Source organism: Microcebus murinus, chromosome 8 (genome assembly GCF_040939455.1).
Source record: "Microcebus murinus isolate Inina chromosome 8, M.murinus_Inina_mat1.0, whole genome shotgun sequence".
NCBI classification, from domain to species: Eukaryota; Metazoa; Chordata; class Mammalia; order Primates; family Cheirogaleidae; genus Microcebus; species Microcebus murinus.
Genome location: NC_134111.1, coordinates 10773734 through 10797566, shown reverse-complemented (window position 1 = coordinate 10797566; position 23833 = coordinate 10773734). Strand labels below are relative to the sequence as shown.

Sequence of the window (23833 nt, the reverse complement as noted above, 5' to 3'; positions counted from 1 at the left end):
ATGGTGTTTTTTCTTTTATTTTTATGCTTCTTTGCAACAGACTTGAAATCACATCCTAAATTCCATTCTGAATACTGTGTTGTTCGCTTAATATTTTTTCCCAATTTTTTATGTCAAAAGATTTTAATCCTGCAAGTAACACCCATCTACACTTGACCTAGGTTCACTAATTGTTCACATTATGCACATATACCTCCCTCACTCCACACACGTGCACGCACACACACGTTCCTGAGCCATTTGAAAGTAAATTGCAGACATCAATAAGCTTCACCCCAAATACTTTGGCATATGGCTCCTAAGAACGAGGACATTCTCCAACATTACTGTAATCACATCTACGAAATTGAACTTTGATACATTTGTCCCAATAATGGGACACCTGAGGTGTTATACCTGAGGTTTTTGGGTCCTTTTTGTTTTTGGAGAGGGGAATGCAGGGTCCAATCAAAGATGATACAATTTGTATTTAGTCTCCATGTCTCTTTAGTCTCATTTAGTCTAAAATAGTTCTCCAGACACCCATCCCCACTATTAAAGTCATATTTATTTTGGATATGTGCCAGGTTTCATGATGGATATATTACATACTGAATACCAAAATATTGTCATCACTCCGAAAAGAAACCCTGTACCCATTAACAGTCTCTCCCCAACTCCCTCAGCCCCTGACAACCACTAACCTACTTTCTGTCTCCATGGATTTCCCTATTCTGGACATTTCATGTAAATCGAATCACATATTACATGGTCTTTTGTGACTATCTTCTTCCACTTAACATGTTTTTAAGGTTCAGCCACATCATGGTATATATTAGTACCTCATTCCATTGCATGGATAAACAACACTTTGTTTATTTATTCACCAGTTAATGGACATTTTAGTGGTTTCTACTTTTTGGCTACTATGAGTAATGCTGCTATGAACATTTACATATAAGTTTTTATGTGACCATATCTTTTCAGTTCTCTTGGGCACATATGTAGGAGTAGAATTGCTGAGTCGTATGGTAACTCCATGTTTAACTTTTTGAGGAGCCATCAAACTGTTTTCCATGGTGGCTGCACCATTTTGCATTCCCACTAGCAGCATATGAGGGTTACAATTTCTCCACTTCCTTGATAATACCTTTTATTTTCCATTATTGTTTTTATGACCATTTCAGTGGTATAAAGTGGTATATTGTTGTGGTTTTGATTTGCATTTCCCCAATGACTAATGATGCCAAGCATCCAGATGTTATTGTTCATAAATACTTTGGCATGTGTTGCTAGAAGATAAGCTTCATTCTGTAGAACACTTTATTCATCTTAGTTATGTTGCTGGAATCTCGGTAACTTCTTCCCACTCCCTCCTCCCCCCACCCACAGTATCTCCTCCAATATCGCAGCACCCTCTTCAGTTGTGGAATATAGTGAAGACAGTCCGTGCTAAAGCTCACTATGGTATTCTGATATTCTGGTGGGTTCTGGAAGCTTATTTTTTTCTCTCCAGGCAGGTGCACCTTGGTAAAGAGCCTATGTCTTTAAAACATAGAAAAGAGCTCACTGAGGAGTGGCAAAGAGCATGCAACAAATATAAGGTCAGAATCACTGCTAATTTTATATCATTTGCCTCACTAAACATTTTGAATTCCTACTATATGCAAGATGCCAGGTGAAAGAAAACTTAGTTAAGTTGGAAGTGAAGGAGGCTAATAACAAGAAAATTGTTAACCATAAATCAAGGCTGCCTAATTGGAAAGCTTCCTGGAAGACATGGCATAATTTTGAAAAGTTGTACGGTGGACAGAGTCATTCAGATGGAAGGAATGGCTCGATGCAGGCTAGAATTCTGGGCGTGGGGTGCCCCTGTCCCATGATCTGCAGAGCATGAAGACTAAAGAAACCGAAAGATGGTGACCAGGAGCCATGCCAGAGACAGATGAAAATGACAGTCCCAAGTCAGAGATACTCAAAGGGGCTGAGCAGAAAGAGGGAAACTGGGCTGAGAGGAGTCAGGCTGCACCTACAACACCAAGGTAGCACCTAAAGATTCAGAGACATGACCTGTGGGCTGTGTGATAGCCATGGCCTCACTGTGGCTTGGGAGACAGCTGTTACCTGCAGAGCAGGTGCAGTGAGCACTGGTGACATATCCATAGTGTCTGAAGCACAGGACACATCTGGGCCAGAGGTGAGAGGACTTAGCTGAAGCTCTGTGTCTGTGGGGTTTGAATTTTTGGTAGGACTTGCAGAATCATACATCACATATTCTATTAGTCTGCTTGGGCTGCCGCAACAAAGTACCACAGACTGGGTGGCTTGAAACTACAGAAATTTATTTTCTCCCAATTCTGAAGGCTAGGAGTCCAAGATCAAGTTCTTAGCTGAGTTGTTTCCTTCCTTTTTTTTTTTTTGTTTCAGAATATTACAGGGGTACAAATGTTTAAGTTACATATATTCCTTTTACCCCGCCCAAGTCAGAACTTCAAGCGTATCCATCCCCCAAACGGTGTGCACTGCACCCATTAGGTATGAATATACCCATCCCTTCCTCCCCTCTCCAACCTTCCCAGCACCTGATGACTGTTACTACTGTATGTGCACTTAAGTGTTGATCAGTTAATATCAATTTGCTAGTGAGTACGGGTGGAGCTTGTTTTTCCATTATTGTGATACTTCACTTAGATACTTCACTTGGGCTCCAGCTTTATCCAGGATAATACAAGAGGTGCTTGATCACCATTATTTTTCATGGCCGAGTAGAACTCCATGGTACACATATACCACATTTTATTAATCCACTCATGTATTGATGGGCACGTGGGTTGTTTCCACATCTTTGCATTTGTGAATTGTGCTGCTAATAACATTCTAGAGAAGATGTCTTTTTTATAGAATGTTTTTTTTTCCTTTGGGTAGATGCCCAATAATGGGCATTTACCCCTTTGCTAGATCCATTTGCTGGATCAAATGGTGGTTCTACTTTTATCTCTTTGAGGTATCTCCATATTGCTTTCCACAGAGGTTGTACTAGTTTAAGTCTCACCAAAGTGTTCCCATCTCTCCACATCCATGCCAACATTTATTGTTTTGGCACTTTTTGATAAAGGCCATTCTCACTGGGATAAATGATACCTCATTTTGGTTTTGATTTGCATTTCCCTGATGATTAGAGATGTTGAGCATTTTTTCATATGTTTGTTGGCCATTTGTCTTCATTTGAAAAGTTTCTGTTCATGTCCTTTGCCCACTTTTTGATAGGGTTGTTTGATTTTTTTCTTGCTGATTTTCCTAAGTTCTATATAGATTCTAGTTATCAGCCCTTTATTGGATTTGTAGCATGTAAATATTTTCTCCCAGTCTGTAAGTTGTCTGTTTGCTCTCATTATAGTTTCCTTGGCAGTGCAGAAGCTTTTTAATTTAATCAGGTCCCATTTAATTTTTTTTGTTGGTGCTGTGATTGCCTTTGGGGTCTTCTTCATAAATTCTTTCCCTTGGCCGATGTCTATAAGAGTTTGCCAACATTTTCTTTTAGAATTATTATAGTTTCATACCTTAGGTTTAAGTCCACCTTGAGTTGATTTTTGAGAGAGGTGAGAGGTGTGGATTCTGTTTCAGTCTTCTATGTTGGCTATCCAATTTTCCCAGCACCATTTATTGGATAAGGATTCTTTTCCCAAGTGTATGTTTTTGTCTGCTCCTTCTGAGAGTCATGAGTGAAGGATCTGTCCCAGGCTTCTTTCTTTGGCTTATGGATGGATGCCTTCTATTTGTGTCTTCACATGGTCCTCCCTCTGTATGTGTCTGTGTCCTAATCTCCTCTTCTTATAAGGACACCAATCATACTGGATTAAGACCTACTCTAATGACCTCATTTTAACTTGCTCACCTCTTTTAAAGACCCCATTTCCAAATACAGTCACATGCTAAGATACTGGAGGTTAGAGCTTCACCATATGAATTTGGGGGGGACACAATTCGGCCCTTAACACAGATATTTAAGCTTGGGAGTGTGAGCTTCAGGTAAACTAACTAGGCTGCAGTGGGTAGGTGGGATTGGGGGAAAACATGTATCCTGTCAGCTATGAATGTTTCTCATATTCATATATTTCTCTTTCTAGAGGATGTATTTGTCTTTCTAGATGTGGAGTATAAACCAGATATTTAAGTACATTTGTCTTATTTGTCCTTATTTTTAATGAGATAAACAAAAGAATGTAAAATCATTACATTGGTAAATCTTTGCATTTAGAAAAGGCACATGTTATGTTGGCATTTAAATTTAGTTCGGTGAGTTCAGATTTTCTGCATGCTATTTTAAAAACAAACTATCAAGTATTTTCTGTCAACTCCACAATGGAACACTATTTTTTAACTTTTTCAAAGATGAAGTTGATAGACATGCCAGGATCGGGCATTTATAGGAATGGTGAAGTTACGTCCTTAGCATCGCTCAGGGGACAAAAAGTATGAGCAGGCCTCCCTGGGCCCCAGTGTATTGGAGACGCTATAAGTGTAGCAGGAACCCTATTCTTTGTGTCCCAGGGATTTCATCTGGCAGCTGAGTCCTGGCAGGTGACCAGTGGCAAGGAACACCTGGCAGCCCAAGGCATATGGCAGAAAGCTGAGAAAAAGAGAAATGGGGTGGGGGGAGTTGGCATCACAGCTGGGTGGCACAAACCATCAATAATGATGTGCTTTTACTCAGGGGAAAGGATAAATAATGTTCAATAATATTAAATTCTGAAATGTTTGTCATAAATAAGTAGTCTTAATAAAGATACTATTATTCTATCTTTATTCTCGCTGACGCTCTGTTTGCCAGTCTCTTCTTTCAATGGCCTGTTTTACTTTACTCTTAGGGTGGTGGGGTCTGGGTCTCTCCCCATGAAATCTGTACTTTGCACTTATGGTGTAATTTCAGACTCAACCTCCTGATATGTGCATATCAGAGCTAGACAGCTCACCACGCTGGTGACAATAACACACCTCTCTTATTTCTGGATAGGGTGTTAATGTGATGATCAGAATAGGTTTCTTCCAACTAAACCTTTAGAAATGATTATGAATGGTGTGCCTAAGAGCCAAGCTATTAATAGTTTCACAAACAATAGAACCCACAGGTAGGCAAAGACTAACATGACCTGCAGAGCTGCAGTCCTCTGCCCACAGGGGTGGGCTGTATGGACCCTCGTCCAAGCCCAGCCAGCCTAGCCCAGGAGGCTAGGGAATAGGTGGCCAGTGTATTGGAGACTCTATAAGTGTAGCAGGAACCCACCAGAGCCATCTCTGGTGGCTCCTGGGAATAGGAAAGAGAGGCCAGGAGCCATTAAGCAGGCAGCTGGCGGCGGAAGGAGAGCAACCTGGGACCACTCACTTCAGAGAAGGGGCAGGTCACCTTCCAGCCCAGAAAGACCTGTCAACCTCCAGCACCCAGGAAAGGGGAGGAGTCACCACATGCCTTCCTTAAAACCTGACACTTGGATAATCAACTCAGAGGAGCTTAAAACTTCATTAGGACATTAAATTTCTTTTCATTGAAATCTATACACTGCCATAATTTCACAGTTTCCTAAAATCCTTTCTGTGAATTTTAAGTGTCTTGGAAATAATTTCCGAAATTGTCCTTTACTTATGAAAAGAAGGTGTCGCGTCTGTACTTCTGTCAAGGCTCCCTATGTTTATAAGTGTAATTGTGATGATCACATTAGCTTGCCTGTGTCTCCGGCATTCCCAGCGGAAGCTCTCTGGGTAGATTTGGCCAATTTCTTAATGGGTTTCTACCAGTTTTAAAGAGAAATAAAGTTTGCATTTGTATCCAACTTTAACTATTTTGATGATTAAAAATCCAGCTGGATAGAGGGGATCCTATTTTGGATGAAGAATTTCAGCGACTCAAGACAGAAGTTAACCACAAACGGGTCGTTCGTGATCTAGCAGAGGTGGGTAACTTTTCTTTATTTGGAATCTAATTATTGGCAGTTCTTTAAATGCTTATTTTTAAAAATGCTAAAAATTTTATGGAAATCCTTTTACCAAGAGATTTTTAATATGCTTACATTTTCAGAGTATTTTTTTACCATGTTTTAACAAGTAAAGTGTCAAAACTTGTAAATAATATTTCTCTTGACATTAACAGCATGACATACTGTGGCTCCCCCTTTCTACCCTTCTGCTTTCTCTTTTTTGGTCTCCTTTTTTGTTTCTCCTCGCTCTCTGAGCCCCTGCCTGAAGGTCCTCAAGGTGTCTGTCCACTCCCCCTTCCCTTGGTAGAAAGGGTACAAAAACAGAAGTCAGAAGCCAGAGTGCTGGTCCCCGCTCTATGAAAGGCATGGGACCCTGGTCAGGCCTCTTAGCTGTGGTGCCTTAGTGTCCTCAAATGTAAGATGGAGACCGTAGCCCCTCCACCTGAATCTCCTTCATCATGTAATAGTTTTGGGCTCAAACTCCAATTTTTAATTCTAACAATGAAAAAAAAATTCTTCCTAATCTCCTCATCTCTATCATTCTTACTTTTCCTTGCTGAGTTTGCCGTATCTGAATTATCTGCTCCTACATTTAATCTGGCCACAGTCTTGCCAATAGCTCTTCTGCAAGGCCATCCTGGAGTCCAACCTTCATGTTGCACCCACGCCTAATCCAATAGATGTTTTGTTTATATACCTGCTCCTCCTCCCTCCTCCCTGCTGCTCTCCCTCTTCCCTGCGCTCTGCATACGCCACTGTAAGACCGAGGCACTTCTGATGCCTTGTCTTCATGTTCTTGCCCTATCAAGAGCCTTCAGTGCCTGAGGCTCTGGCTGACCTCACTACACCCCCAGGCACCCTGTCCTCCTCGGCATTTACTGACCATGCACGCTGGCGCACACGGTGTGCCGAGCTGAGCTAAGCTGTCCTCCTTCCAGCTGGGGATCTCACAGCCTATCACATGGGATTGATTTCTCTGGGACTTTCTTCCTCTTTGGGGTCACAGTTTGCTTGAGCTTATCTAACCAGACTGTAAGTTTCTTAAAACCCAATTCTTGTCTTTCACTTTTGGCCCCCAACTCAAGAAGTATTTATTCTCTATAATGCTGTATACACCAAAAGTGCTAAATAAATGCTAACTAAATGGCAGAACAAATAAATAATAACTTGATTTGGGATAAAATTCTAAAACATTTTTATTAAATGCCAGGAGTTAAATTGTATTAAATTCCAGGAGTTAAAAATTTAAATGTAAGATGTGCCTATCTATATTTTATATTCACAGAAAATCCAGGAATTTCATCCTAATTTTGATCCACTCATTAATAATACCTGGGTCAACAAGTTCAGGGCACAGAGACGGTTTCAACAAGTAGCACGCAAGGTAAGTCTCAGCTCCAGATTGAAATTCTGATTTGCCTGGTCGTCAGCACAGAAAATCAAGCAATGGGTTTTTTATAACATCTTTATTGAGATACAATTCACAGGCCATAAAATTCGCTCTTGTAAAGTGCACAGTTTACTAGTATATTCGGAGTTGGGCAGCCATCACCACTATCTAATTTTAGAACATTTTTATCACATCAAAAAGAAATTCAGTACCCATTAGCAGTCACTCCCCGCCCCCTCCTTCTCCCGGCCCTGGCAACAACTAATCTACTTCTGTCTCTATGGATTTGCCTGCTCTGGACATTTTATATAACTGGAATCATATAATAAGTGGCCTTTTAAAAAAAATGCCAATTTTTTTTCAATTGAAAACTTAAAAAAACATGTTTAATTTATAATACACACATAATAGTTGTACATACTGGGCATAGTGTGATGTTTCAGTGCATGTGACATTGTATAATGACCAAAGCAGGGTAATTACCATATTCGTCATTTTAAACATTTGGTTGAGTGGGGTGGCAGGTGCCTACAGTCCCAGCCTCTCTAGCGGGTGAGGATCGCTTCAGTCCAGGAATTCTGCGCTATAGTGTGCTATACCGATCAGGTGTCCACACTATGTTTGACACCAGTATGGTGACCTTCCAGGAGCAGGGACCACCAGGTTGCCTAAGCAGGGGTGAATTGACCCATGTCAGGCCCGGAGCAGGTCAGAACCCCCGTGCTGATCAGTAGTAGACTGCGCCTGTGAGTAGCCACCGCACTCCAGCCCGGTCAACGTAGCCAGACCTCGTCTCTGGAAAAATTAAAAATTAAAAAAAAAAAAATCAACACATGGCCTTTTGTAACTGGCTTCTTTCGCTTAACATATTTTCAAGGTTTGTCCATGTTTTAGCATGTATCAGTACTTCATTCCTTTTTACGGCTGAATAATAGTCTGTTGTTTGGATTGACTACATGTTCTTTATGCGTTCATCAGTTGATGGATGTTTCGGTTGTTTTCACCTTTTGGCTACTGCAAGTAATGCCGCTATGAACATTTGTGAGCAAGTCTGTGGACATATGTTTTCAATTCTCTTGGGTATATGTACCTAGGAGTGGAATTGTTCTCCAGAACAATGTGATATTGATCACTTACTTCTAGAGAGAACAATTGAGAATTCCTGGGAGTTATTTTCCTTAATATCCAAGCTCATGGCTTGCCCTTCAAAGGTGTCATCTCCCTACCCTGGCTTCCTCACCCTCACACTGCTCTTCTGCTGAGCACATTTCTAGCCTCCGGTGGCTTCCTGTTACTGGGATAAAATGAAGACGTGTGAGCCTCTCTCATGCCGGTAGGAGTGTATGGAGCCCCCAAATCTGGCTGTAGCCATCCCTCTCCAGCTTCCCACTGTCTACATCAGGGGTTCCCAACCTTTTTGGCACCAGAAACCAGATCCATGGAAGACAATTTTTCTACTGCGGGTGGGGGAGGAGGGAAGGCAGAGCTTAGGCGGTGATGTGAGCAACAAGGAGTGGCTGTAAATATGGCTGAAGCTTTGTTGGCTCACCCACTACTCACTTCCTGCTGTGCAGCCCAGCTGCTAATGGGTCACGGACCTATACCAGTCCTGTGCCCAGGGGTTGGGCACTACAGCTCTACATTGTCCCAGGCCTGATCGTTTTCCAAACACATCATTCTTGTTCCCTACCACCAAACCTGTGTTTCTGCTCTTCACCCTTCAACTAAAATGCCTCTCCATCTCTGCTTCATGGGCCCATGTGTATCCTTTGGCCCAGCCCATGTCTACTTTTCCTATAAGAAACAGTCCTTCTAAGCGTTAGCACTCAGGGATCTCCTTGGTGCCTTTTGCGTCTTATGTTGCCTGTAGATCTCTCCTCCATGCCACTCGAGTGTGGCTTCCCTGGTTGGCAGGGCCACACCTCGAGCAGTGGCTAAGACCTGGGCTCTGGAGCCAGACTGCCTGCGCTAATTTCTGCTGCTGCTTCCTAGGAGCTTTCTGATTTGAATGAGTTACACAACCTCTGTGCCTTAGTTTCCTCCTGTGAACACTGAAGATGATAGTAATAAGACCTGTCTCATAGTGTTGTCAGGATTAAATGAGTGAATATGTGTAAGGGACTCCAAAAGATGATGTTACAGCTTGTCTTTCAGGCGGTCCTCTCAGCGTAGACTGGTGACCGTCTAGGTGGAGGGAGGCAGAGTTCACTGCATCGGGCCACATACTTACCAGCCTCCAAGGCCAGTGTCCCTGGGCAGTCTCTGCATATGTACCGAACAAGAGCAGCCACAAGATGCTTGTCGAGAAAGAAAGCAGTAGAAAGGCAGCACACAGCTGTGCTCTGAGAGAGGAAAGCATGGCCGTTGACAATAGGCAGGTGACAGCAAGAGACCGGCCAGGCTGGCGTGCCACTAGTGAGGCCGCCTTAGCCCTTCTGCAGCAAGCCCTCAGCTTGGAAAGAGGGAAGTCAGTAGTGACTTGCTTTGTTCTGAGTGATGGCTCAGGTCTTCCTCACACTCCACAGCAAGTACTGTCAGTTTTGTGTGTCATTACGCCCCCAGCCTAGTGACTTCTTGCCATCTCCCCAGCTGCAGCCACAGCCTCTTGCCTGGACCACTGCCACAGGTGTCCCTGCTTCCAGTCCCTTCACAGCAGCCAGAGTAGTATCTGGAAAGCTTACAGATGACAGTTCCCCTCCCCTGCCAAAACCTCCAAAGACTTCCCATCACAATTAGAATTAAATGCACAATTTTTATGAAGGCTACCAGGCCACATTGGGTTTCTCTCTGTCCCCCTAGGCATGTCTCCTTTGTTTCTGAATCAGGCTCTTTGTACTGGCTGGCTCCTCTGCTCAGAACTCTCTTGCCAAGGTCTTTATATCATTGTCCCCTCGTCATTTAAGTCTTACTCCGAACCTCACCTCCCAGTGGCCTTCCCTCATTATCCTTGCATGAGTGGACAGACTACCCCCCTTCCAGCCCTTTAGTCGTGCCCTCATGCATTTGCTCCATTTTATTTTCTTCCTGGTGTTTATTTTGTTTGTTCATGTAGGTTTTTATTGTCCTCGAACTCCAGCTCTCCACAAACACACTTGGAGTGTGAGCTCTGTGCAGGCAGATGTTTATTTGCTCCTCACTGTATCCTTGCTGTCTCAGATGGAGCTGAGCACAGAGTAACTACTTCATAATACTTGTTAAGTGAAAGAGCCCTTTACAGAAGTGAACTGGAGAGAAGTGCTGTGGAGACAGGAGCACTCCTGCGCAGTAGCTTCCCCTCTGACTACAAAGCCCGGTGATATGCAGTTGGCATTGCCCATAATCCACTGCCCTATTGCTACGGAATCGCCCATGTAGTTTGTCCTTCAACTCTGAAAATAGCACAGCAGTTGCATTACTATTCAGCTATATCTAGAAGAAAGGATGTGGAACTAGTCATTCTTTCCACTCTGAAATTATGAAATTTCCACTCTCAACCCAGCCTCATAAATTGGGTGGGACAAGGCCAGATGACATCCTGGTCTTTTTTGTATTCAGGCAAGTCAACATTGCCCAGACCTTGACGTGCCCGTGGCCTCAGTCTAGGGCAGTGTGCCATTCTCCCTGTGAATTATAACTCACAGTGGTCATATCGGCCTTTAGTTTTGGTCAAGGAAAGTGAATTAGCTTGATACCAAAATGACCATGTATCAATTAATAATTTGAAATCATTATACTTTCCAATTCCAGGTCATAGTTCTGCGACGATTACACAGGATGCTGACTGCTATTCGTAAAATAGACAGAGAGAGTATAATGAAAAGGCTCAGACAAGCAAAACAATCCTCAGAACAAGGTAAAGTGTGGCTGCAACGTACGGTGATGCTGAGACTGGTCATTCCTCTGAGTGTGAGGTTTCCTTATAGTGAACATAGCTATATAGAAATAAAGTGTTTTCATAGATCGCATGTAGTGGTTTACTACTGCGACTATAACAAATCAACACAAACTTCATGGCTTAAAACAACACAAAATTATTATCTTGCAGTTCTGAAGGTCAGAGGGCTGCATTCCTTCTGGAATCCCAGGGAAAGCCCATTCCTTGCCCATTCCTGCTTCCAGAGTCCACCTGCACTCCTTGGCCCCAGGCCCCTTGGCCACATCACATCTCCTTTTCTGACACTCCTGTCTCCCTCTTATGTAGCCGCTATGACTACACAGGGCCCACCTGAAGAATCCAGAATAATCTCCCCATCTCAAGATCCTTAACTTAATCATATCTGCAAGTCTCTTTTACTGTGGAAGATAACATACTTGTGGGTCTCAGGGCACGGGATGTAGACACCTTTGGGTGCCATCACTCAGCCTATCACATGACACGAAGCAGATCGTCATGCCAGGTGTAGCCAGAATACCTGGCCAGCCCCAGACCACGCTGTGATGTCTGTGAAGTTTGGCCATAGCGAAATCTCCTGTTTTGTGCCCTCTGCTTCCTCTTGTCACCAGACAGACTAGGGTAGTCGTTATTTATCCTGATTGATTGGCTGAATCAGGTGTTTTCCCAGCCTAGTATTTGCATGTTAAGCTTTATACTCTCTGTCTTTGCTGTTTAAAGAAATTCCAGTCCTCTGGTGCCCAGGTTGGCTGGGGCAGTTGGCGGCTCACTCTCAGTAGCTTCTGGGAGCCCCAAAGCCATACATGTCACCATCTTCCCTGGCCCGAGCCCTGGAGCCTGGCTCAGGCCTTGTCCCCGAGCAGCAGCCACACTCCCCTCTGCCTTCCCACCAAGATCCAAATGTGCATTTTGTTTTTCAAAACATTATACAGCATTTTAATGATTTTTTCCTCCTATATTATTTTTATTTCTGGTATTGAAGTTTCTAATAAAGAAACTCTTCTTTACAAAAAAAACTGTAAAATTTACCTATGAATTATGTGTGCATATCTGTAAAATGTCTTCATATACTTCTTTAATATACTTCTTCATATACTTCTTTTTCTTTGCTGAATTCATCCAAGTTATTATATTTTAATTAGGAAATAGAGTTTTTTGGAAGTAAAAATAAAGCAAAATTTTTAAAAATTGGAGAAGAGGTTGAGGTAAATAGCAATGAGAACAGTAAACATAGAAATATATACATATCTATATAAACATAAATATTCTGTTTGAAAGGGCATGCTCAAACCCCCACTAGTTGGTGTATAGCAAATATGTAACTAACTATAGATGGTGGTTTCCCATAAAAATACCTTAAGAACCCCCTAAAATTCCTGTTTTGTCTGTTACCCGCAGGCAAGAATTCCTCTAAATTCCAGCTGTGGTGGGTCAGTCAGGATGCTTACTGCAGGCAGTTCTCCGTGTCGCCCAAGGAGGTGCTGCCCTTCGAGTTCCCGTCCCACACTACTTCTCAGGCCTCCAACGAGCTGGTAGGTGTCACCTGGCTATGAGGCAGGAGGCGGGCAGGGGCAGATGGTGGCTGGGCAGATACCAAGGCAAACCCTACCTCAGCCTCATCCCTTCACCTCCTCCAAGAGGCACCCGAAGGAGGCCTGTGCCCAGGGAATCGTGACCAGCGCTAACCCAGGCAGCATCTCTGACCATCTCCTGGCACCTAACCTGCACAGAGCTCGCTGGCAACCTGGGCTGGGTCCTTCCCAGCTTGGAACCCAGCATGGACACTGAGCCCCGCCCGGCTGCCCTGGGACCCCGCCTGAGAGCACAAGGGCAGAGAGAGGACCCAAGAGGGGCCAGCCTGGTCTGGGGAGGCAGGCTCTACTCAGCTGAGCCCTTCTGCTTCCTGGGCAAATAGGGGGCCAGAGAAGGGCAGCCCCCACGTCTGTGCCTGACCTAGGAAGGAGGGAATATGGCCCCAGAATCTGATAATCTAGCCCATCAGACTCATGAGCCACCTCTGTTTCTTTCTTTCTCTCACTCCTGGGCACAATGATGCATTATAATGAAAATGACAGTTAACTCCCATATTGCATTCCCACAGTTCATGCAGCATCTTAAGTGCTTCAGTTGTATCACCTCATTTAATCTTCAACAAATTTATGTGATAGGGTTATTATTTTACAGATGAGGAAACTGAGGCACAAAGTCACATAGCCAGTAATAAAACGTTGCTCAAGTTCACACCATTAGTAATAAAAAGTATACTTAAGTCAATATTGTAAGTCCACATGTAAGTTACTTTTCTTCTTTCTTTATTCTCTCTCTTTTTTAATGGATTTAGGGAATACAAGTTGAATTCCATTACATGTATATATTATTCACTGGTAGAGTCTGGGCTTTTGATGTACCTATCACGCTAGTAATGTACATTGTACCGCATAGGTAGGTTTTCATCCCTCCCCCAGCCCTTCCCCCTTGTGAGTCTCCAGTGCCAATTATACCACTCTAGGTGCCCTTGTGTGGCCAGAGTTTAGCTCCCACTTATAAAGGAAAACGTGAGGCAGTTATTTTTCTGTTCCTGAGTTACTTCATTGAGGAGAATGGCCTCCAGTTCTATCCAAGTTCCTGGATAAAAACGATGTTATTTCATTCTTTCTTGTCGCTGACTAGTACTCCATGGCACCACTATGTAGTACTACATGTGTACCACATTCTCTTTATCCACTCTTCAGTTGATGGGCACTTAGGTTGATTCCATATCTTTGCGATTGTGAGTTGTGCTATGATAAACATACAAGTGTATCGAAATAACCTTTTAATTTCCAAGAATTAACTTACCACTCATATCCTAAAATATTTGTTAAGTATTGTAGGTTAATACACTTAAGAATTACAGGACTGAATTTAGAAATTCTGTGTTTTCCACATTCAATAAATGACTTAAAAGATCAGAACAGGCCGAAGGCTCCCTGCCTTCCCGTCCCTGGCGGCCGCAGGGCTTGCAGCGGCTTCGCTACAGCGTGGTTCCTCTTCCCGCCCCATTTTCCCTTCCCTCTCATCTCCTCCCAGACAGAGGCGCCTCGCTTGGGGGTGGGGGGCTTTCCTCGTCTAGGGCCATTTCATAGTTCTGAATCATGTCTGATAACGGAGAACTGGAAGACAAGCCTCCGGCACCTCCCGTGCAAATAAGCAGTACCATTTTTAGCACTGGAGGCAAAGACCCTTTGTCAGCCAATCACAGTTTGAAACCTTTGCCATCTGTTCCAGAGGAAAAAAAGTCTAGACAGAAAATCATCTCCATATTCTCAGGCACAGAGAAAGGAAGTAAAAAGAAAAGGGACAGCCAGAAATTTCTCCTCCATCTGATTTTGAGCACACCATCCGTGTTGGTTTGATGCTGTTACTGGAGAATTCACTGGCATGCCAGAACAGTGGGCTCAAGTATTACAGACTTCCAATATCACCAAACTAGAGCAAGAGAAGAATCCTCAAGCTGTACCGGCTGTCTATGATTCCAACACAGTGAAGCAGAAATATCTGAGCTTTACTCCTCCTGAGAAAGATGGCTTCCCTTCTGGAACACCAGCACTGAATGCCAAGGGCTCGGAAACATCAGCAGTAGTAACAGAAGAAGATGACGATGAAGAGACTGCTCCTCCCGTTATTGCCCCACGACCAGATCATACAAAATCAATTTACACACAGTCTGTAATTGACCCTATTCCAGCACCAGTTGGTGATTCTGCTGTTGATGGTGGTGCTAAGTCTTCAGACAAACAGAAAAAGAAGACCAAGATGACAGATGAAGAAATTATGGAGAAATTAAGAACTAATGTGAGCATAGGTGACCTTAAGAAAAAATATACAAGATACGAAAAAATTGGACAGGGGGATTCTGGTTTAGTTTTCACTGCTACTGATGTGGCGTTGGGACAAGAGGTTGCAATCAAACAGATTAACTTACAGAAACAGCCAAAGAAGGAATTGATTATTAATGAAATTCTAGTGATGAAAGAATTAAAGAATCCCAACATAGTTAACTTCTTAGACAGTTACCTGGTGGGAGATGAATTGTTTGTGGTAATGGAGTACCTTGCTGGTGGGTCACTTACTGATGTTGTGACGGAAACCTGCGTGGATGAAGCACAAATTGCTGCTGTATGCAGAGTGTTTACAGGCATTGGAGTTTTTACATGCTAATCAAGTAATCCACAGAGACATCAAAAGTGACAATGTGCTTTTGGGGGATGGAAGGATCAGTTAAACTTACTGACTTTGGTTTCTGTGCCCAGATCACCCCTAAGCAGAGCAGATGCAGTACCATGGTGGGAACGCCATATTGGATGGCACCAGAGGTGGTTACATGGAAAGCTTATGGCCCTAAAGTTGACATATGGTCCCTGGGTATCATGGCTATTGAGATGGTAGAAGGAGAGCCTCCATACCTCAATGAAAATCTCTTGAGGGCCTTATACCTGATAGCAACGAAGGGAACCCCAGAACTTCAGAATCCAGAGAAACTTTCTCCAATATTTCGGGATTTCTAAAATCGATGTTTGGAAATGGATGTGGAAAAAAGGTGTTCAGCCAAAGAATTGTTACAGCATCCCTTCTTGAAACTGGCCAAACCATTATCTAGCTTGACACCACTGATCATGGCAGCTAAAGAAGCAATGAAGAGTAACCGTTAACATCATTGCTGTGGCCTCATATTCTTTTTTCCATTTTCTAAAAGAAGTCTTTTAATATATGAAAATTATTATACTCTTTTGGGAGCTTAAAGAAATGGTCTGTATAACATGGAGGAAAAAAAGCAAGCTACTATTCTCTGAGGACAAGGAGAAAATTGCAAAAAGGAAATTATGACTTTCAAATGAACCCCTTCTTTTTTTTTATTTCGGCATATTATGGGGGTACAGATTTTAAGGTTTCAATAAATGCCCACTTCTTCCCTCCCCCCACAAGTCTTGAGTCTCCAGCATGACCATCTCCCAGATGGTGCACATCTCACTCATTATATATGTATATACCTGCCCCCCTCCCCCTGCCCAATACCCTATTACTGCAGTACCTATGTGACCACTTAGGTGCGGTTCAGTTAATGCCAATTTGCTGGTGAGTATATGTGGTGCTTGTTTTTCCATTCTTGGGAAATTTCACTTAATAGTATGGGTTCCAGCTCTAACCAGGAAAATATAAGATGTGCTATATCACCATTGTTTCTTAGAGCTGAATAGTACTCCATGGTATACATATACCACATTTTAATAATCCATTCTTGGATTGATGGGCACTTGGGCAGTTTCCAGAATGAACCCCTTCTTTAGGGTCCAAAAGGAATTGTGGACTGAATCACTAGCCTTATGTCTTTCAGCAGACAGCCTATCAGGGCCATTTATCATGCTTGAGATTTGCATTTTATTTTGCTGACTTTGTTGTTACAGATACCATTCATTGTCCCCTTTTGGGATATGTTCAATACTTGAATGGCGGATTCGAGTTTTTCAGAGTATTTGTTCCATCTGCTAGTCTTCTTTTTCTCTCCTTCATTAGCTTTCCTTTTCCTTGACTTGCTCCTTTTGAGTTGCTCTGAGAAGTTTTTCTCATGCCTAAATTCAAGACAGGTGTGATAGAAATTATGTAGCTCCTCATATTGGCAAAGGAGTTCAGTATGGTTTAACTTTGTATAGAAGTTAGGAGCAGCTATTGTTACATGTTATATTTTAGTTTAGAACTTGACCTGAAGGAAGGGAAGAAAAAGTATGTGATTTTTACCTTTTTTTTAACAAATGTGAAAAAGTCAATTTTAGAAATTTCATGGTAGTGAGTTTGGCATTTGTTACATGTATAGAGAGAAGACTAATAATCTATGTTTATAACTAACTAAATCATTGAGGTAGAAAAAGAATCCCATTGATTATATACATTGTTACAGTTTTATCTTCCTTTCTATTTCCTCTTCAGATTTGGCTTCAGGAACCAAAGTGATTTGTTCTTGTTCCAACTTGGGCTTTATAAGACTTTGGTTAGTGCCTCGACTTTTCCCTTCCCTCTTTCCCCACCCAACCCCTTCATTTCGGAAATAAATTTTTGTATATGTTGCAATTTTAGGTTTAGGGTTTTTTTGTTTGTTTGTTTGTTTTTTTTTTTTATTAAATTTTTTTTTTTTTTGAGACAGAGTCTCGCTTTGTTGCCCAGGCTAGAGTGAGTGCCGTGGTGTCAGCCTAGCTCACAGCAACCTCAAACTCCTGGGCTCGAGTGATCCTTCTGCCTCAGCCTCCGGGTAGCTGGGACTACAGGCATGCGCCACCATGCCCGGCTAATTTTTTATATATATATCAGTTGGCCAATTAATTTCTTCCTATTTGTAGTAGAGACGGGGTCTCGCTCTTGCTCAGGCTGGTTTTGAACTCCTGACCTTGAGCAAACCGCCCGCCTCGGCCTCCCAAGAGCTAGGATTACAGGCGTGAGCCACAGCGCCCGGCCTTGTTTGTTTGTTTTTAATTAACCCTCTCTCATTTCACACATCGCCCCCATCCCCACCCCCTGTGGCAACTAATACAATAACTATTGAATTTTCTAAATTTAAAAGTTAACTTTTTTTTATCCCATTTAAAAGAGAAAAATATTTGGGGCTAATGGCAACAAAGTGAGAGACTTAAACCTTGGTGAGCTCCAAAATGAGATTATATTCATGAAAGAGAAATGTCAGTATTACAGAGAAACAGCTTATGACTAGTAAACCATAGAGATATGTCTTAAGTTACGTTGCTCCCAAACCATTACCAATGTTTTACTGTCTGTGAGAACTTAAATGACTAAGTACTTCTTGAAGAATTCATGGGTCATTAGAGATGTTGAGTTACTTTAGTTTTCTGGGGTTTTTTTCTCAAATAAGTAAAGAATATTCATGTAAAAACTGGAGAAAAGAAGAAAGATGAAATGTATTTGTTGAAAGAAATACTTTTTTTATTTTAAAGATTAAAAAAAGGTCTGTGACCTGTAGCATTAATTATTCGAGTGCCCTTTTTTCTCCCCTCCACTTCTTTCCTCTACTTCTGTCCTTATTTTGGGTTTTTTTTGCTTTCTGAGTAGGTATTGTTCTTTCTGACATACCTGGAACCACATAAAAGAGAAATATCTGTGGTTTGGTTCTGGCATTTTGTTCCCACCATGCCCTCCCAATTAATTTCACTCCTGCTTGCCATGTTGCAATAGTACAAATCATGAATAAAAATAATTTTGTCGTTTTGGAGTACATTGAGGAAACTAGTAGGGTTTTATTTCCTATTATTCCCATTATATCTGTGTTAAGATACAAGATAAGGAGAGAAGTGGCTGTTTCTTTATGGATAAGACAGGAAAATTTTCCAAAAAATGAGTAAAATAATTAATGAAACTTATAATTAGAGCACTTAATGGTCTCCTTTCAGTACAATACTTGACTTCCTTTTTCTCTGGACTCTATTGGCCTTCTACAGCTATTACTAAGTTACAGGAACAAGCTGGTTTATTTCTGGCGGAAAGCTACAGTGCCTCTTGAGTTCCAGATTTCAACGTTCTTTCTAAACAGTTGTCTGGATGGATTATGATAAAGAAGATGCTACCAATGAAATAGAAACCCAGCTAGATGATAAGACTGATCATCAGGACCACTTGAGAAGGCACTTTCATCCTAAGTCATATAAACACCATATCCATTAAATATGTGCCAGTGCCCCATTTTATGTTTGTAACTCAACAAAGGGCTTTTCAGTTTAATAGAAGCAGTTTGGGATTTGTATTTACAACTTCTTTGATGGTTACCTGCACATCCATTGCTGGCAAGGACTTTGTCATTAAAACCCGACTCCTAGGTTAAGGGAGCTACACTGTGGTTTATTCTTTCCTTACTTGGACAGACTAACCTGTAATAGAAATATACTTTGGTTAATTCTGAAATGTGTCCTTTTTAAACAAAATAATCTTACAAGCAATACAGATTTGTGATTTATTAGTTAATTTTAAATTAAAATGTCTAGATCTTGTTGAAAGAACAATTATATCTGAAATCAAGATTCATTTTTAAAAAATGATTGCCTTTTGTATTCCCCCTTTTTATCTTCATCTTAGGATGAAAATTCCCATTTAAATCTAAAAGTTATCTTAGTGGTCCTCTTGTTATTAGAACAATATTACTATAGTACTTATTTATTGTATTTTAGACTCTCTGGTGGTCTTAAAGTTACCTTTTTTTCCCTTTTGCTGCTTTTAGGGACAGTAAAAACTGGGAAACCATGAAAACATTGAGCATTTTATCATACCTGAATAGTAAATAAGTAAAATGATTATGTAGCATGAGATACCAAAGCTAACACAACTCTATCTTCATGTGTTGAGTGCCTGGCCATAGTATGAATTCTCTTCCCTTCAACATACAAATAAATATTAAGCTGCTTAAATGTATCTAGTAACCACCAATCCTAAATGAGCCTGTGCCTTTAACAAGTAATTTTAAACTACCTATTAGTATTTCTTTGTAGGGGTCACTTAATGTTTGTTTGTGTATACTGTATTCTAGCCAGAATAATTTTAGATCTGATTAGGTAACAAGGTAATAGCTATAATTAGAAAAATAGGTGTTTAAAGAATTTGCATCAGTTTTTTTTGTTTTGTTTTGTTTTGTTTTTTGAGACAGAGTTTCACTTTGTTGCCCAGGCTAGAGTGAGTGCTGTGGCGTCAGCCTAGCTCACAGCAACCTCAAACTCCTGGGCTCAAGCAATCCTTCTGCCTCAGCCTCCCGAGTAGCTGGGACTACAGGCATGCGCCACCACGCCCGGCTAATTTTTATATATATATATTAGTTGGCCAATTAATTTCTTTCTATTTATAGTAGAGACGGGGTCTTGCTCTTGCTCAGGCTGGTTTCGAACTCCTGACCTCGAGCAATCCGCCCGCCTCGGCCTCTCAGAGTGCTAGGATTACAGGCGTGAGCCACCACGCCCGGCCTGCATCAGTTTTTAAATCTAAAATTATTAAAATATACTGAGATCCATATCGAGTGAAATGTCAAAATATTATAGATTATAGGTAAAATCCAGATTAATACTCTCTTTGGTTTTTTTATAAGTGGAATTTCATAGTAATATAAAAAGCAAATTATCTCCACTGCTCCCACAGTAGATAATAATATTTAAGCAGTTACATCAGTTTTTCCATAGTGTGTGTATGTGTGTGTGTGTAAGAAAAATATACACACACATTTTTTTTCTTCACTCAACACATTTATTGAACACTCTGGCAAAGATGCTGTGGTAGATGATGGAGTTACAAAGAAGAATCAAGCACTGGCCTGGCCTTGAAAGAACTGAAGTCTTTCTCCACCATTCTAGAATGTTGCCAAGACAAGAGGCAGAAAGAAATATATGATAATTCTGTCAAATTATCATTTTATATTAAGAAAAACAATTACAATTGGAATTCAACATCTTTGGTTGGAATGTGTTGGCTTCTTTTTCTTGTTTTGATAGATAGAGATGGAATCAAGTGAAGGTAGCTTGTCTTTTCTGTTCTGTCTTCAAATTGTATGCCTTTTATTTTTAATTTAATCCCATCCAACTATTTAATTGTTACATTGACATTAACTGTTGTATTTGATGACTTTGTTCAATACTTTTGTTCTTTCAGGGCTAGAAATAAACTTTTTTTTAATGTTTAAAAAAAAGATCAGAACAATTAGTTCCTAGGAGATAACGAATCTGTGATTTCTGCGCAATAGTCAGTATCTGACACTCAGTAATTAATGGGGTGAAGAGGGTGAGGGGTGGGAAGAGATCATCGCTGTGCTGTGGAGCCCACCTCATTATTTTTGAATAGTCCAAAGCTTGTACATTTCATTTAATATTTTAGTTAGTGCTACAAAAACTAAGGCTACTACTTAGGGCTGTTGAAAAATGGAGCACTCAGGATTCCTGTCTATTAAAAAAGAATGTATTAATTTATTCCATAAATACTGTATTTCATAACTTCTGAGATGCACTTTTTTTACATTTAGCATCCTTGTAATTAGGAAATGTCTTATAATCGATGGCATATTAACATTTCATCATATTAATTTAATGATGTTGTATTAGATTAGGTGAAGTATAGTATTTATTGAGTGCCTATCAGATGCCAGGCACCGTTCCAGGCTCTCTGAATGTCTGAGGCAGATTCGCACACGGGCCGTATATTCGGTAGTGCTTTGGGGATTGGCACCTATGGAAGGCAAGCAGAGGGGACAATTGGACAGAGTGAGAAGTAGGACTTCAATCCATCTCAACAAAGGCCTCCTCTGGGCGGATGAGGAGCTCTGAAGCTGGCATAGGGTGATAGGACCCAGCATTTGTACCTTGGCTTCAACTTGTCATTGGAGGTAGCTGCCTGGGAGGGGCACATGACCTTGACTGAGGCAGCTCCCTTTGGCCAAGGCAATCCCTGAAGAGGGCCAACCCAAGAGTCAAAGAACTCCTAACAGCTGGAGGACTAAGTCCCTCAAACCTGAAAGGGAGTCTGGGTGACACATTGTAGCTTCCACAACAGTAGGGGAAAAAAGACCCCAAAAAACATCTGCTAAGAGATGTAGAAAAGGGGATGCCCAGGGGGGTTGCCTTCATACCTCACAGATCAAGTTGCAACGGTGGCCGTGGGAAGGGTGGCTGCTTTGAGAGCAGAACTGGTCGTTATAATGTTTCAAAAGATAGTGGAACTAGAAACATAACCACTTTTGCTCAGTGCTGATTATCTGTCCTTTTTTTTATTTTTCACATTTTAGGCTCCTGATGGCCTTGGACCAGTCCCCATTAAACCTTCAGAAGTTCAAATCAAGCAGAGTTATTCTTTCTTCAATTTGCAGGTCAGCTCCATTACATAGTATTAATCAATTGAGTTTCTTATGAAGTGAAAACAAATTCTTGAAGTAGAATTGCATTATTTTATTAATTTTGTTCAATTATGGAATATACTATGTAGCATACTGTGTGGACTTGTCGGCTATTATTTTATAGCATGTGGAAGGTACAACAGATTCTTTTTTCCTAATGTAGCTTATGGAAACTAGGGTCTTTACTCTGTGGACATACCATACATTACACATACAGGAGCAAAGCTATCTAAACTACCTATATTAGAAGCTTCGAGAAGAAACACAAGATGAAGTGCATAAAAATTAGTCAGCCTTTCTTGAGGTATATGACCATTGCTGTTTTTGAAAATAACAATATTTTGTTATATTTTTACAGTTAAGCCATATGGTATGATCGAGTAATTAGGAATGCTTACATGTGCTGAAAACCAGAGCAGGGCTCAGAACTTGCACTAAAGTTTGTCTGGGGCTGGTCCAAACGAGCACTCGCTACAGTCTGATGACTACAACCTAGTGCTTGTTTTGCTTTTACCATCAAGCAGTTCAGAATGCTGTTGTTGAGAATGGTAATGGTTTTTAAGGATATTCAATCTTCTTTCACTTCAGGTTCCTCAACAATATAAAATTAAGAGGTATCAGCCATTCTCCATCCACAGATCTGCAAGAAGTTACAGACCTCAAAAGCTTGTTCGAGCTCTGAAGCAAGGAGCTGAGGTAACACATCCCCACTTTCAAGAATTGCTCTCGCTTTTCCCCTTATCCCAGCATCAAGACTTAACACCCTGCTCTTGATCCTTGTATAGGATGAAGTCACCACCATCATAGCCCTTCCAAAACAGGACTCCGCATCTGAGCTCTCTGGCAAGACCTCAGTCTTGACCATGAAACCGCCTGAGGCCTTAGCCATGTCTCCAGATTATGATCCGCATTATATTTTTGTAAGTTACAGTTGGGAAAAGTCTTGTGTCCTATGTTCCTTCCAGTAATTACTCCATAAGAAAACAGAAGCATTAGTTTGGAATGTTTTTTTCTTTTTGGAATTTCAAGTGTTAAACAATACCTCACCTTTGAAATTATTTGCCAGCATTTATTTTTGGGAGAATATTACTGTTTCTGTCTTTTAACAATTTCTGCATTTTTTAAATAAAAATAACTTTATGATCTTTTCTAATTATATATAATATATACATGTAAGCCAAAGAAGAAATCAAAAGAGAAATTAGAAAGTATGTTTAAGTGAATGAAAATGAACACAAAAAATTTGTGGGAAATGTATAGCACTATACTTCTACATTAGAAAAGAAGAAAAGTCTCATGTTAATATCCTAAGTGACCCCTTTAAGAAACTATAAAAAGAAGAGCAGGTGAAACAAACTAAGAGGAGAGAAGAAACAATAAAGATCAGATTGAAAATCAATGAAATGGGAAATATAAAAACAGTAGGTTCTTTGAGAAGAGCAATAAAATGAATAAACCTCTATCCTAACTGATCAGGAAAAAAGGTAAAAGATACAAATTACCAATGTGAGGAATGAGAAAGGTGACATCACTGAGATTCTACATATATTTAAAGATAATAAGTTAATATTATGAAAAACTTTTGCCAGTAAATTTGACAACTTAAGTTAAATTGCAAATTCCTTAAAAGACACAAATGTTGAAATCATATTAAAGAGGAGATAAATAACCCAAATAGCTCTATATTTATTAAATAAATTGAATTCTGGTTAAAAACCTTC

The 23833-nt window shown here is 40.9% G+C and overlaps 1 protein-coding gene and 1 pseudogene across 2 annotated transcripts in view; both read left to right on the top strand.

The window, feature by feature from the left end:
* The window catches only part of CFAP221 (cilia and flagella associated protein 221), a 105868-nt gene that overhangs the window by 63573 nt on the left and 18462 nt on the right, over positions 1 to 23833 (top strand). For both annotated transcript variants that reach the window (XM_012749099.3, XM_012749098.2), the window contains exons 12-19: positions 1496 to 1583; positions 5838 to 5927; positions 7237 to 7335; positions 11068 to 11173; positions 12611 to 12744; positions 22005 to 22085; positions 22701 to 22808; positions 22898 to 23032. In XM_012749099.3, the coding sequence (XP_012604553.1) occupies positions 1496 to 1583; positions 5838 to 5927; positions 7237 to 7335; positions 11068 to 11173; positions 12611 to 12744; positions 22005 to 22085; positions 22701 to 22808; positions 22898 to 23032 (841 nt within the window). The remainder of the gene's footprint in view (positions 1 to 1495; positions 1584 to 5837; positions 5928 to 7236; positions 7336 to 11067; positions 11174 to 12610; positions 12745 to 22004; positions 22086 to 22700; positions 22809 to 22897; positions 23033 to 23833) is intronic.
* On the top strand, positions 14291 to 15933 carry LOC105862661 (serine/threonine-protein kinase PAK 2 pseudogene; annotated as a pseudogene).